Genomic DNA, 15,312 nt, shown 5'->3' on the forward strand with positions numbered 1-15,312 from the left:
AAGAAAACCTGATTGCTGCAGCCTAAAAGTTTCCAATGTACAGTAGAACAGATATAAATCTTCCATGAATTATAAATGAAAACTAAACCACAAACATTTGATAAGTCTTTGGTTCATAAGGAATTCTCTTTCAGAAGGGAGAGTGTACAAGAGAAAGCAACTACATTTACCTTGACAATTTGGAAAATAAGCACCACAACAGTTCAGTGTTAGGGAAATGCAATTGACCTCAGAGTGCATACTTCCTTTTGGGCAGGAGCAGCTCAGTCAGGGATTCCACTTCCAGCCACTGAGTGGCGATGCTGTTGGAGGGTGTGTCTGTCAAATATATCACCTGCAGTGCCCTCACATGGATGAAGAACCTGCCAAGCTGACTATCTGGGTTCACCAATGAAGACTGGCAAATGATGAGTGACATGTTGCTGAACAACCAACAGTGCACCCACCACAGCACAAGTCACTGACATCAGAGGAGGAGTGATTAAGCAAATTCCAGAGTTTCGAAGTGCTGAGGAACTAACTCACAAGTGAACACGACAGCCAAATTTTGGTGCTTGGTGCCAAAGATACTCATAAATCAATAAAGATCAATTCCTGAAAAAGGAACCCCAATTCAAAGCCCATACTGGTCCAGTGAGTGAACGCACTGCCCACTGTGATGTTGTGTGTCATCACAATTGCAATATCCCAGATGCCCTCCTTGGTTTGTCCCTGGTTGTCACAAAGCTATGGTATCATTATCAGTACAACAATTGGCCTATGTGCCACAGATAATGATTAAGTCAGCGAGGTGCCCACTCCTTACCATTATCCAATCGCTATTGCTAGGATGAGAATCTACACTCATCAATCTGCGAGAGATGCTGCACAGAAGGAACCAAGACTAGACATTTTTTCAAGATGAAGGAGAGTTATGCGAAGGTGGGGGAAAATTGGACCAGGACATTCACACCTAATTCAATCCTCCATTCAAATCCATATATTCTGTCCTTTTAAAAAAAATCTCCAACATAAATTCCTATACGTGTAGTTATAATGAGAATAACCTATATAAACTTTGCAACCATTAACTACACCTGATAGTGCCACAGCATCTCCACTGGTAGGAGGGTGCAATTACAACACAAGTTTACACAAGCAGCTTACAACAAGCAGTTACCATTATCAATATTGACACAGGAACCTATAATGGAAAGCATGCAGACTTATGATATTTAATTATATTAGAGAAAAAATGGGCACAGTTTGCTGTACCTTGCCATTGCGGAATAGCTTGCCAACTTTCATCACCCAAGCTCATATGTAGGAACTACCTGTGCCCGTCGACGTCCAGCTCGGGTCAGCACCTCGAGGTGGCAGTAATTAAAATTACATTGCTTGTTTGTCATGCAGGTAAAATGAATAAGATTACATTCACCTGAAAAACTATTTTCTCACAGTCACCCTTTAAGCACTTCCTTACATGTGAGCACAGGTATATGCTCTTGGCTCACAAGCCTTCAGAAAAGCATTGAGCAATGGCCAAGGGAGTGACTAAATGTTCCCTCCTTAGAAGAAATAAATATCTTAAAGACCAAAATTGCAACTAGGAAACCCCCTTTTTTACCTTTCCCCCTCCACATCAACACTGAACAACATCATCCCCAAGTACGCTTCGTCTAGGAGCACAAATATAGGATTGTAAATTCACACTTAAGTCAATGCAAAACCCATATGTTAATTTATCACCTACAACTCTTAAGAATGACTAAAATATTTAGCATTTGTATAGTGTCTTTCATGAACTCAGGTTGTCCTGATGTGCCTTACACCAATTAAATAGCTTTGGAGTGTCGCCACTGTTAGAATAATAATGTTGTCCACGGTATTGCACCATGTTTCCGATGTAAATTGGATACTAGAGAATGTTTTATTCCTTCTCTAGTTTCAGTTTCTCTTGTACATCCACTGGTTTAAAGTTTGAGGAATAATTTCTGCTAATCCCGGTCTGGGACTAGTGGAATTTTTTACCCCGTGCGAGATTAATTCCAATTTACATATTTCCTGTGCTTGCATAATTAACACATCTGCCTGCTGGCTTTGTGCTGAATGTCATTTTTCCTTTTCCATTATGTGGCCCTATTAAGCCTGCTCTCTGGTGAGTTGACTGCGTGTTTGTTATAAAATCCTCCTGAGATTCCAACATGATGCCTATCACAACAAGCAGCATCTATTCCTTCAAACGTCATTCAGTCACGATAAAGAACATAGCTAAAAGCTGTACAAGAGACTAATTAAAATTTCCAATTTGAGGGAGGGGAAATAGCTTTAAAAATGCAACCCAGTCTACACAAGGTGATGTAATATTGTTCACAAATCATTTCATGTTCCTAATTTTCTCTCTCTTTGTTCCAAGGTATTACGGCCTTGGTGAGGGTGCTTACAGAATTTGCCAGAATCCAGAATAACAGGAATGAGGGACTTTATGTGGAAGGATCAGAGAGGCTGCGATTCTTCTTCTTAAAGCAATAAAAGTTCAAAGAGGTTCAAATTTATTAAGTGCTTGGATAAGAGTAAATAGGCGAAAATGTTTCCACTTGCAGAAGGGTTAGCAACCAGATATTTGGTAAAAGAACCAGGTGAATTTTTTTTAAGTAACGCTGGGCGATTTTGAATGCACTGCTTAAAAGGGTGGTGGAGGCAGGTTTAATTGCAACTTTCAAAAGGGATATACTTGAAATGGAAGGAATTCTGCTCTGGGAAAAGAACTGGGGAGTTAGACTAGTTGGATAGCACTTTCAAATAGCCAGCACCGGCACAATGTGCCTGCAGGATTCTATGATTCTGAGTTGCTGGTCGATGGATGGACATGGCTTCACAGCCACATGCTTCATCATCTCATCAGTGCTCTCAGAACGGAGCTGTCTGCAATTCACCTACAGAGGGCACAACGGCTGAGGCCAAGTATCCTATATGGTCATCTGCACATGCAAATTTCCCATGAGCTGTCCTTGGACAGTCAATTCCTCCCCATACCACAAGAGCGCATCTGTCACTTATAGCACTTGTACCGACATTCAGTTAAGAATAGTCAACAGTTTAAGGATCCAATCTGGAATTCTCCTGATGCTAATGGCTTAGTCACACCAGGCAGTTCCACCCACTAAACTTGACAAAACACTCCTGAACTAGTGACCTGCAGGAAATATCGATTACCAATGAACACATACAAGACAAAATAACTTGCATGTATATAGCATGTTCAATATGGCATAACATCCCAAGATGCTTCAGAGGGGTGATTAACTAAACTTGATAAGAGATATTATGGCAGGAGACAAAACCTTGGTCAAATAGGCAGATTTAAATAAGAGGCCAAGCACAAGGTCAAGTGATGGGGGTTGGGACACGGCGGTGAGGGGAGGAGCCAGGCTCGGGAGTACGTTTTGCAGCAGCGGGGGAACTGTAATGCCTCTTCTTCTGACCATTTATGCATATAAGCCAAATTGCATTACATCAGTTTTCACTTGGGTCTAGACTTAATACAGGATACTGCTTTGGTCCTGCAAAGATATCACAGTCTGACAACTGAGGGTCGGATTGTGGGTTCCAGAACCAAACAAATTTGGGTTGGAGAAGGTTCCAGCAGACCAGAAAAGGAACGAGAGATTTATTTCAAGCTTAAAATCTGGTCTTCGAGAGAAGGGAGAAGGTTGTGGTTGTTGGAGGTCAATCATCTCAATTCCAGGACATCACAGCAGGAGTTCCTCAGGAAAGAATCCTAGGCTCACACACACACACACACATCCCCCCCCCCCCCCCCCCCCACACACACACCTCCCTCCTCCTCACAAACACACCTCCCCCTCACACACACACACCTCCCTCCCCCTCACACACACACACCTCCCTCCCCCCCCCACACACACCTCACTCCCCCCCCTCACTCACCTCCCCCTCACAAACACACCTCCCCCTCACACACACGCCTCCCTCCCCCTCACACACACCACCCTCCCCCTCACACGCACACCTCTCCCCCCCCTCACACGCACACCTCTCCCCCCCTCACACGCACACCTCGCCCCCCCTCACACGCACACCTCTCCCCCCCCCCTCACACGCACACCTCTCCCCCCCCTCACACGCACACCTCTCCCCCCCCTCACACGCACACCTCTTCCCCCCCCTCACACGCACACCTCTCCCCCCCCCTCACACGCACACCTCCCCCCCCCCTCACACGCACACCTCCCTCCCCCTCACACGCACACCTCCCTCCCCCTCACACGCACACCTCCCTCCCCCTCACGCACACCTCCCTCCCCCTCACGCACACCTCCCTCCCCCACACGCACACCTCCCTCCCCCTCACGCACACCTCCCTCCCCCTCACGCACACCTCCCTCCCCCTCACGCACACCTCCCTCCCCCTCACGCACACCTCCCTCCCCCTCACGCACACCTCCCTCCCCCTCACGCACACCTCCCTCCCCCTCACGCACACCTCCCTCCCCCTCACGCACACCTCCCTCCCCCTCACGCACACCTCCCTCCCCCTCACGCACACCTCCTCACACACGCGCCTCCCTCCCCCTCACACACACGCGCCTCCCTCCCCCTCACACACACGCGCCTCCCTCCCCCTCACACACACGCGCCTCCCTCCCCCTCATACACACGCGCCTCCCTCCCCCTCACACACGCGCCTCCCTCCCCCTCACACACGCGCCTCCCTCCCCCTCACACACGCGCCTCCCTCCCCCTCACACACGCGCCTCCCTCCCCCTCACACACGCGCCTCCCTCCCCCTCACACACGCGCCTCCCTCCCCCTCACACACGCGCCTCCCTCCCCCTCACACACGCGCCTCCCTCCCCCTCACACACGCGCCTCCCTCCCCCTTACACACACCTCCCTCCCCCTCACACACGCCTCCCTCCCCCTCACACACACGCCTCCCTCCCCCTCACACACACCTCCCTCCCACTCACGCACACACCAAAAAGAATAGCGTCCTAGGTCCACCCATCTTCAGCTGCTTCATCAATGACCTGTCTTCCATCATAAAGTCCAAAAGTGGAGATGTTCATTGAAGATTGCACAATGTTCGGCACCATTCGTGACCCCTCGCATCACAAACCAGCTGACTGAGCTAAACCTGCCCCTCATTACTCCTCATACTGAAGCAGTCCATGCCCATATGGAACAAGACCTGGACAATATCCAGGCTTAGGCTGACGAGTAACTTTCAAGCCACTCAAGTGCCAGACAATGACCTCCTCCAACAAGAGAGAATCTAATCATCGCCCCAGAAATTCAGTGGCATTGCCATCACAGAATTCCCCGCTATCAACAACCTGGGTGTTACCATTGACCAGAAACTGAACTGGACCAGCCATATAAATGATGTGGCTACAAGAGCACATCAGAGGCAAGAAATCCTGTGGAGAGCAACTTGTCTCCCGACTCCCCAAAGCCTGTCCACAATCTACAAGGCACAAGTCAGGAGTGCGATGGAATACTCTCCATTTGCCTGGGTGAGTGCAGCTCTAATGACACTCAAGAAACTTGACACCATCGAGGACAAAACATCCATCTTGATTGGCACCTTATCCACCAACGAACAGTGGCAGCCGTGTGCACCATCTACAAGATGCACTGCAGCAACTCACCAAGGCTCTTTAGGCAGCACCTTCAAAACCCACAACCGTTACTATGTAGTAAGATAAGGGCAGCAGATACATGGGAACACTACCACTCAGAAGTTCCCCTCCAAACCACCGACATGGAACTAAACCATTGTTCCTTTACTGTTGCTGGGTCAAAATCCTGGAACTCTCATCCCTCCTTAACAGCACCGAGTGTACCTACACCACAAGGCATCTCACAATCTTCTCCGGGGAAATTCAGGATGGGCAATAAATGTTGGCCGAGCCAATGTTGCCACATTCCACGAAATTGGTTAGTAACTCTTAAGTTAAATTGAACAAGATATGGTTTAGCACAGTGGGCTAAATAGCTGGCTTGTAAAGCAGACCAGGGCCAGCAGCTGGGGTTCAATTCCCGTACTGGCCTCCCCTAACAGGCGCTGGAATGTGGCGACTAGGAGCTTTTCACAGTAACTTCAATGAAGCCTACTTGTGACAATAAGCGATTATTATGTTGAAGCAAAATTCACATCGCAAGATGTTGTGATCAACAAATCCCCTCAGAGAAATTGGCAAACTGATTTAAAAATACAATGCTAATGTACGGGTTCAGAGGATATCAAGACCAGCTTTTTGCAGGCCTGGTCTAATATCTATTTCTAAAGGCAAGAGTGCTATAGCTGCATAAAGGGCGGAGGAGAGGGGGCGCGGCGGAGGGCGCGGCAAAGGGACGGGGGCGCGGCAAAGGGGCGCGGCGAAAGGGCGGGGCCGCGGCGAAGGGACGGCGAAGGGGCGGGGCGCGGTGAAGGGGCGGGGCGCGGTGAAGGGGCGGGGCGCGGTGAAGGGGCGGGGCGCGGTGAAGGGGCGGGGCGCGGTGAAGGGGCGGGGCGCGGTGAAGGGGCGGGGCGCGGTGAAGGGGCGGGGCGCGGTGAAGGGGCGGGGCGCGGTGAAGGGGCGGGGCGCGGTGAAGGGGCGGGGCGCGGTGAAGGGGCGGGGCGCGGTGAAGGGGCGGGGGCGCGGTGGGGAGGCGGGGGCGCGGTGAAGGGGAGGCGGGGGCGCGGTGAAGGGGAGGCGGGGGCGCGGTGAAGGGGAGGCGGGGGCGCGGTGAAGGGGAGGCGGGGGCGCGGTGAAGGGGAGGCGGGGGCGCGGTGAAGGGGAGGCGGGGGCGCGGTGAAGGGGAGGCGGGGGCGCGGTGAAGGGGAGGCGGGGGGCGCGGTGAAGGGGAGGCGGGGGCGCGGTGAAGGGGAGGCGGGGGCGCGGTGAAGGGGAGGCGGGGGCGCGGTGAAGGGGAGGCGGGGGCGCGGTGAAGGGGAGGCGGGGGCGCGGTGAAGGGGAGGCGGGGGGCGCGGTGAAGGGAGGCGGGGGCGCGGTGAAGGGGCGGCGGGGGGCGCGGCGAAGGGGCGGGGGCGCGGCGAAGGGGGCGCGGCGAAGGGGGCGCGGCGAAGGGGCGAGGGCGGGGCGAAGGGCGAGGCGAAGGGGCGAGGGCGGGGCGAGGGCGGGGCGAAGGGGCGAGGGCGGGGCGAAGGGGCGAGGGCGGGGCGAAGGGGCGAGGGCGGGGCGAAGGGGCGAGGGCGGGGCGAAGGGGCGAGGGCGGGGCGAAGGGGCGAGCGAAGGGGCGAGGGCGGGGCGAAGGGGCGAGGGCGGGGCGAAGGGGCGAGGGCGGGGCGAAGGGGCGAGGGCGGGGCGAAGGGGCGGGGCGAAGGGGCGAGGGCGGGGCGAAGGGGCGAGGGCGGGGCGAAGGGGCGAGGGCGGGGCGAAGGCGGGGCGAAGGGGCGAGGGCGGGGCGAAGGGGCGAGGGCGGGGCGAAGGCGGGGCGAAGGGGAGAGGGCGGGGCGAAGGGGAGAGGGCGGGGCGAAGGGGAGAGGGCGGGGCGAAGGGGAGGGGGCGGGGCGAAGGGGAGGGGGCGGGGCGAAGGGGAGGGGGCGGGGCGAAGGGGAGAGGGCGGGGCGAAGGGGAGAGGGCGGGGCGAAGGGGAGAGGGCGGGGCGAAGGAGGGCGGGGCGAAGGGGAGGGGGCGGGGCGAAGGGGAGGGGGCGGGGCGAAGGGGAGGGGCGAAGGGGAGGGGGCGGGGCGAAGGGGCGGGGCGAAGGGGAGGGGGCGGGGCGAAGGGGAGGGGGCGGGGCGAAGGGGAGGGGGCGGGGCGAAGGGGAGGGGGCGGGGCGAAGGGGAGGGGGCGGGGCGAAGGGGAGGGGGCGGGGCGAAGGGGGCGGGGCGAAGGGGAGGGGGCGGGGCGAAGGGGAGGGGGCGGGGCGAAGGGGAGGGGGCGCGGCGAAGGGGAGGGGGCGCGGCGAAGGGGAGGGGGCGCGGCGAAGGGGAGGGGGCGCGGCGAAGGGGAGGGGGCGCGGCGAAGGGGAGGGGGCGCGGCGAAGGGGAGGGGGCGCGGCGAAGGGGGCGCGGCGAAGGGGAGGGGGCGCGGCGAAGGGGAGGGGGCGTGGCGAAGGGGAGGGGGCGTGGCGAAGGGGAGGGGGCGGGGTGAAGGGGAGAGGGCGGGGCGAAGGGGAGAGGGCGGGGCGAAGGGGAGAGGGCGGGGCGAAGGGGGAGAGGGCGGGGCGAAGGGGAAAGGGCGGGGCGAAGGGGAAAGGGCGGGGCGAAGGGGAGAGGGCGGGGCGAAGGGGAGAGGGGGGGCGAAGGGGAGAGGGCGGGGCGAAGGGGAGAGGGCGGGGCGAAGGGGAGAGGGCGGGGCGAAGGGGAGAGGGCGGGGCGAAGGGGAGAGGGCGGGGCGATGGGGAGAGGGCGCGGTGAAGGGGAGGAAGCAGGTAAATAAGGGAAGCAGGAAGAAGTGGCAGGGGCGGTGTTGCAGAAAGGTGGGGCGCTAAAGAGGGTTGGGGGCAGAGGCAGCACGCAGTGGGGTCAGAGAGGTGAAAAGAGGGTGTTACAGGGAAGGAATTCCCGAGCTTTGGGAAGGCACAGCAGCCTGTGGCGGCGCAAACAAAATTGGGGATACACAAGAGGCTGGAATAATAATCTTTGTTATTGTCACAAGTAGGCTTACATTAACACCCGAATGAAGTTACTGTGAAGATCTCCTAGTTGCCACATTCCGGCGCCTGTTTGGGTACACAGAGGGAGAATTCAGAATGTCCAAATCACCTAACAGCACGTCTTTCGGCTTTGTGGGAGGAAACCGGAGCACCCGGAGGAAACTCACGCAGACACGGGGAACGTGCAGACTCCGCACAGACAGTGACCAAGCCGGGAATCGAAACTGGGACCCTGGCGTTGTAAAGCAACAGTGCTACCCACTGTGCCACCAATGGGGAGTGTGTGTGGGATCTCTTGAGCGCTATCATTCTGGTGGAGTTTGTAGAGGTATGGAGGGGCAAGGCCATGGAGGGAATTGAACATACAATTTCCAAAAACTGATTAAACAAATTCAGCAGCAATTTTAACAATAAGGCATTGCTGGACTGGCAGTTAATATAGGTTAGAATACAAGCATGAGAGTTTTGCATGAATCAAGCTCATGAAAAATGATTAGCAAACGTAGGCAAATTGTAATTGTGTGTTATAATTTCAATAAGCAGAAGGATTTATGGGAACAACACAAGCCTTGCTCAATACACACTCTCACACACAGCCACAGACAAAAAGTTGATCAAATAAATCTTCACCACCTGCATTAAAACCCTTCAGCACTGACGATACAAAAAGTACAGCTCTACGTTTCGATAGCGACTACACTTTATAACTGAAGCTGAGAAATGTAAGGGTCCTTGCTCACGTTCGGCAGTCACTTCCCCGACATGAGATGCTGATTTTGTCGACACCAGTGTACATTAAGCTTTAGTTTGACGGCACACCTGAACCCGTCCGCACTTTAGACAGGCACATACTTCAGATTCTCGAATATAGAATCGGAGTGCAAAAAAAAAAAAGCAGCAGTTTTAAAACTGCAAGTAGACGGCGGTTTGTGCAGTGGATACACACAACTGATAACAAGGGACCTTGCATTCTGGGCTTGCCTGTCACTCTTTTACCTCTTCGTTTAAATTTGGCGGATGATACACAACCTGTGGAATGAAATGGTGCAGCAACCCACCAGTCACCATCTTCTATGCAAAGAGTCAGTTGGCAGACTCCCCATCTCACTGGGAGCATGTGAATCAACCAATTTCAAAACAATCTGAGGAGGAGCAAGGGGGTTTCAAATCTCCCCCCCCCCCCCCCCCCCACCACCACCACCTCTCTTCACACCCACGTCCCCTCAAAATAAAAACAGTAAACATGCATTGATTGAAACATTTTATTGTAAATCTGGTAAAGACTAGTCAAAGCATTTTAACGTAAAGATGATAACATTTGTACCTGAAAGAAGCCTGGAGGAATGGGGCCTCCTGGTATCCCATCATTGGGAGGAATGTTTCCAAGCACTGGACTTGGAGCAGCTGCCGCACTCTGTAAAAAATTAAATACACATTAAGATTCAAACCTATTATATCGATAAACTTCATGTCCTCTCAGTCAACCAGTTTAGCTGCCAACTACCAATGCTCAGTGGTATTCGACCTGGTGTTACTCTTTGATTCAAAATCGCAAATTGCAAGCTTCCCTCTTCTTTGTCTCGGCCCAGAATCTCTCTCTTATCTCTCCAGAATGCTTCCAATTCTTCTGAGGTACAGTTCACTCCAGCATCTTGTAAAAGTGGCCATTCTGGTGTTTGAATGTGGATGTTGAATTTCTACTCGTTATTTGACCATAGAAAACAGCAAGACTGAACTGCCCATAGGGGGATTTGCCAGTAGGAGTCACTGGAGAGTAAACAGTGGGAACACGAGTGATTTTTCTCATCTCCACATCGAAAAGGGTTCAAACATGGTCTATTCAACTCATTACCACACCAAGTGGTCCCCTTACAAAACAGAAATAGATAAATACCGGTGTCAAATCATCACAGCTCCTTTCCACATTGTTCAGGAAAAAAGAAAATCAGCATCCACTGACCCATTAACATTTATCACAGTCCTTTCACCCAAAATAAAACTGGTCATTTCCCTTCACACACTCACTGATGTTGTTAAATCTTTCAATTTTTACTTTGATCCTCTTTATAAACGCCTTGATATGCTGAAAACCATTGCCCTTCCTCTGTCCACCCCACCACTTCGAAATCTTGCAAGCCTACTTCCGCTCAAGTACCCTTTCGGATTCCATGTTTATCTGCCAGTTTGTCAAGTGATTTATTTCCTCGGAAGTATAACAGTGCGGCAGGTGTTGATGATCTCTTCTTGGGTTTGTTTAACTGATGTTGGATGTTCAGTACCGAGATGTCTTGAGAATAGCCAGTAACCAGACAATACGGACATAAATTCAATGATTGCATCCATAACATATCAGCCCGGTGTGCTAATGCCTCAACGAAGAAAAAATTTGACCTGTGGAAACTCTCGTCCTTCACATGTCACTCGAGACATCTCTCCGAATTTCATCCACTCCCGCAAAAATATAAAATTCTCTACATACTTGTACCAGCTTTGGGAATAAACTGTAGGTAAAATTAACGGTGTCAGTTGTGGCTCATTGCATCACACTCTCACCTCTTGGGTCACAGATTATGGGTTCAAGCTCCACCCCAAACTTGAGCACAAGAAAACAAGTGCTGATGTTCCAATGCATTACTGAAGGGTTCTTGCACTGCTGGTGGATTGTCTTCTCCCGAACCATCTCCTTTGAGTCTGATCTAGTCTATTAAACAATGCAATGGGAGGAACGCTGTGGGGGGCGGAATAAGAACGATCCACAGTTGAACGATAACCAAAGATTGGCTGCCTACCCATGGGCGCGGTGATAAAGGATCGCCCTGAATCATCCTGAACAGCAGCAGGGCAGCTCTCCTTTATTACTTGGCCAACAGTTATCCCACAATCAAGATCACAAAATAGATTATCTGGTCATCACCCTATTGCTGTTTGTGGGAGCTTTGCGTATGCAAATTGGCTGTTGCATTTCCTACATTACAGGAGTACCTCATCGACTGAAAAACATTTGGGATATCTGGTGGTCTTAAAAGGTGGTATGATAAAATGCAAGCCTTTTTTTCAGTGCAATCCTACATGTCTTATCCACAAACCTTGAATTTACACCATTCTCAGCTTTCCAATATACTTGAGCAATATTACAGTGGGCTAAACAGCTGGCTTGTAATGCAGAACAAGGCCAGCAGCGTGGGTTCAATTCTCGTACTGGTGTCCCCGAACAGGCGCCGGAGTGTGGCGACTAGGGGCTTTTCACAATAACTTCATTGAAGCCTACTTGTGACAATAAGCGATTATCATTAGCATGCAATTGATCCACAAGCATGCGTAGAAATGGCAGATCAACGAAAGATTGGGCATTGGCTGTGATGATTGAGGTGTGTCATGAAAACCAGCACCCTTAGCAGAGACAAAACTAGAGAAAGAGACTCTTGCACATCATCCCAATGGTCTTTCATGGTTGATTCCAGCACAAGTTGGCAGGTTTACTTGGACTCTAGAGAGGTGGTGTCATATTTTTACTCTGAAAAATTTTGAAATTGTTTCTAACCAAATTACTGATATTTAATCCCCTCATATTTCACACAAAAGGAAAGTCAATTGCGCTAAAAAGAAAAAACATCCTTTGCTGGCATCATCATTTTACAATTGGGAGACAGATTTGTTCCTCAATTGATTTTTTATTAAATAAAACTGTAAGCTGGTTGGCAACATTGCTTTTTTTTTAATGGAATTGGTAAAAGCATTAAGATTCTTCTCCAAATCGACACCATTTCGATCCATAACTTTGTGGATTTGATTCATCATTTTTTGCCTTTTCTAAAACTCCTGCTTGGGTTTTGTTCTAGTTTTTAAAAATAAGTGACTGTCAATAATTGTTTTTTTTAAAAAGCTCAGACCCAACTGAGCAAAATCAATAGAAGGAAGAAAAATTGAAGGCACCAGAGACATCAACATGGTCAACAGAATGCCAGGGGGGGAAAAATCATAATGCATTGCAATTCTGTGGAGAATAGCATCCTGCGATCAAAGGGTGTAACTCTTTACGGTATGGCTGGGTCAGGAGGAAACAAGGTGTTTTCCTTTTATTCTTTCTTGGGATCTGGGTGTTGCTGACAAAGCTGGAATTCGTTGCCCATTCGTAATTGCCTTAATCTGTGGGTAGTTACGAATCACCCCACATTGCTGTGCTTCTGGAGTCACATGTAGGCTGGACCGGTAAGGATGGCAGATTTAATTCCCTAAAGGACATTACTGTGTCATAGAACATACAGTGCAGCAGGAGGCCATTCGGCCCCATCGAGTCTGCACCGACCCACTTAAGCCCTCACTTCCACCCTGTCCCCCCGTAACCCAACAACCCCTCCTAACCTTTTTTGGTCACTAGGGGCAATTTATCATGGCCAATCCACCTAACCTGCACGTCTTTGGACTGTGGGAGGAAACCGGATCACCCGGAGGAAACCCACGCAGACACGGGGAGAACGTGCAGACTCCGCACAGACAGTGACCCAAGCTGGAATAGAACCTGGGACCCTGGAGCTGTGAAGCAATTGTGCTATCCACAAGGCTACCGTGCTCCCCTTGATTTAGTGGGTACCATTTATTTTGTTTATATTTCTTCTAACTGATCAGGAAAACCCGCAGGAAATTCCTCCACTTCATTTCTCAAAACGAATTCTAAACAGCAATAAAAAAAAAACTTGGGAGACTTTCCTGATGACTCAGCAAATTTATCATGCGGAGAGACAGGAAGATCACAAATCCAGCAGATTTCTCAGCTGGTAAGTGCATTACATAGTAGGGTATGGAACCATACAGATTTAAGCAAATCAATCCCCAACCTCTGTTCAATCAACTAATTGCAACTGGGTGCCGACGGAGTTGGCATAATTTGACTCAATGGTCAAAAGGGTTAAGAGCATAAAGTCCCTTGATCATTATCTACTAACTTGTACAACATTGAGAGGGAATACGACTGGACTTGGATTTGTCGCTTTGATTGTCAAAAGTCTGACAACACAATCCAGCATCAGTATCAAGTCTGGCCACTTTGACAAGGTTCAAATTGTTCCTCATGTACGGAGCACTAATTTCAACCAGGAGTGTCCGGGTGGGCATGGGGCAGGGGATGATTACAGTACAGGATTCAATTTTATATTTTGCCTGAGTAAGATTTCTAAGTGGAGCTCCATTGCTCCCCATACCTTAACATCCACCACTTTATGTGACGTAGCATTGATGAGTCAATAAATCAGAGTGACAAAAGCAAGTTCCCACTGCCCTCAAATGGACTTACAGCAAACTGAGGGACACATGTGCAAGAAGCCGTCTGTCTTTTGTGTTCTCTTTTCTAACCCAGGGAACTGTGTCCCCACCATCCATTGTGGTTGCGAGTCAGTAACTCAGTATAAACAAAGTCAGGGACTTCCCAGTCTGTATGGTTTAGGATTACTCCATGCGCCATATTTATCCAGTGAGCCTCCAACTGAGTTGAATAGAATATTTTTTAAGAGTGGATTTTGGGAGGTGAACATATCTAAATATCTTTCTACTTCCCGGTTTGTGGTCTGCTTTCAGTCATTGCTGAACATTTTTTTTGGTAACTGGCTTTGTCCCTCCATTCCTGCCTGAGAAACTGCTTTCAGTTGTATGTTTAGTCACTCCTTATTAAAACTAGACGTTTTTAGAGGGTTCCATTTAGCAGACTGCCCATCCCCCATTACTTCCTCTCGGTGACTTGCAAGAGCTATGATAATCTCCAGCTGGGTCAAACATGCCCTCCATAGCTTAGAGGCAATAAAGAAGAGAGAGACACACAGCCTCTTACATTGTGAAACTAACCAACGCTACCTTTAAACCAGTTTGCATTCACAAATGCAAAACATTTCTCTATAGTTACAGTTCTGTTAGCTAGGCAAATAACATTAAAAGCTACACAGGAAATTACTGCATCATTTTTCCTTTCCAATCTTACAAAGCAGCCAGTACTCAGGCCATTAAATATTAAACACACTTCAGGAGATCGCAGCAGATACTGGAGGTAATTCCCAACTGGTCAGACAGCGCATTGCCAAAAAGAGGAAAACTAGTTTGTGCATTAGAACATGCAATTCAACAACCAAGCATTGCAAAGTTTTGATTCCTTCTGTGAATTGTCATCTTGCTCCACTCAGTGAATATATTTGAATTTATTAGGGAAAATATCAATTTCACTATTCATTCTAAAAGCAAACAGCAAGGCATTGGCAAAGAAAATACATGCATAACAGAAAAGAAAAAAAGTGTAGAATACATTATTGGGAGAAATACAAGGTGAAGTTAAACAGTCCAGTGTTTCAGAGATTGCAATTAAATAAACAGTGCCGATCATATAAAGTCAGAAAAAACCCAGAGTAAAGACAGCAAAGGATTCAAAAATGTCCATCAATCCAGGCCAATTTCCACTTGCACTCCACTAAAGATACACATCAAAGCGCAACTCCACAGGCACCAAAACCGTCCATTACGTCACAAGCGGCAATTCTTCATGCCTTTTGCAGTGAGTGGTGGCAGCTACACGACATTGAAATAAATGGGGTAGGGGGGGTGAGGTGGGGAAGATAGGGAGGAAATTACAGCCAAAGCCAATCGCAACATCATGTTTGACCATATATGTATAATAAAATAGTAATCTTTATTGCCACAAGTAGGCTTACATTAACACTGCAA

General features: G+C 50.3%; 1 protein-coding gene and 1 long non-coding RNA gene across 15 annotated transcripts in view; one reads left to right on the top strand and one right to left on the bottom strand.

Annotated features, from left to right (window-relative positions):
* The window catches only part of ssbp3a (single stranded DNA binding protein 3a), a 239,744-nt gene that overhangs the window by 44,790 nt on the left and 179,642 nt on the right, over positions 1-15,312 (bottom strand). For all 14 annotated transcript variants that reach the window (XM_072511347.1, XM_072511345.1, XM_072511342.1 and 11 more), the window contains exon 5: positions 9,935-10,024. In XM_072511347.1, the coding sequence (XP_072367448.1) occupies positions 9,935-10,024 (90 nt within the window). The remainder of the gene's footprint in view (positions 1-9,934; positions 10,025-15,312) is intronic.
* LOC140426498 (uncharacterized) overlaps positions 1-15,312 on the top strand; it is a 77,885-nt gene that overhangs the window by 32,228 nt on the left and 30,345 nt on the right. The gene's annotated exons all lie outside the window — the stretch shown is intronic.

The sequence above is a fragment of the Scyliorhinus torazame genome, chromosome 7 (assembly GCF_047496885.1).
Source record: "Scyliorhinus torazame isolate Kashiwa2021f chromosome 7, sScyTor2.1, whole genome shotgun sequence".
Lineage (NCBI taxonomy): Eukaryota > Metazoa > Chordata > Chondrichthyes > Carcharhiniformes > Scyliorhinidae > Scyliorhinus > Scyliorhinus torazame.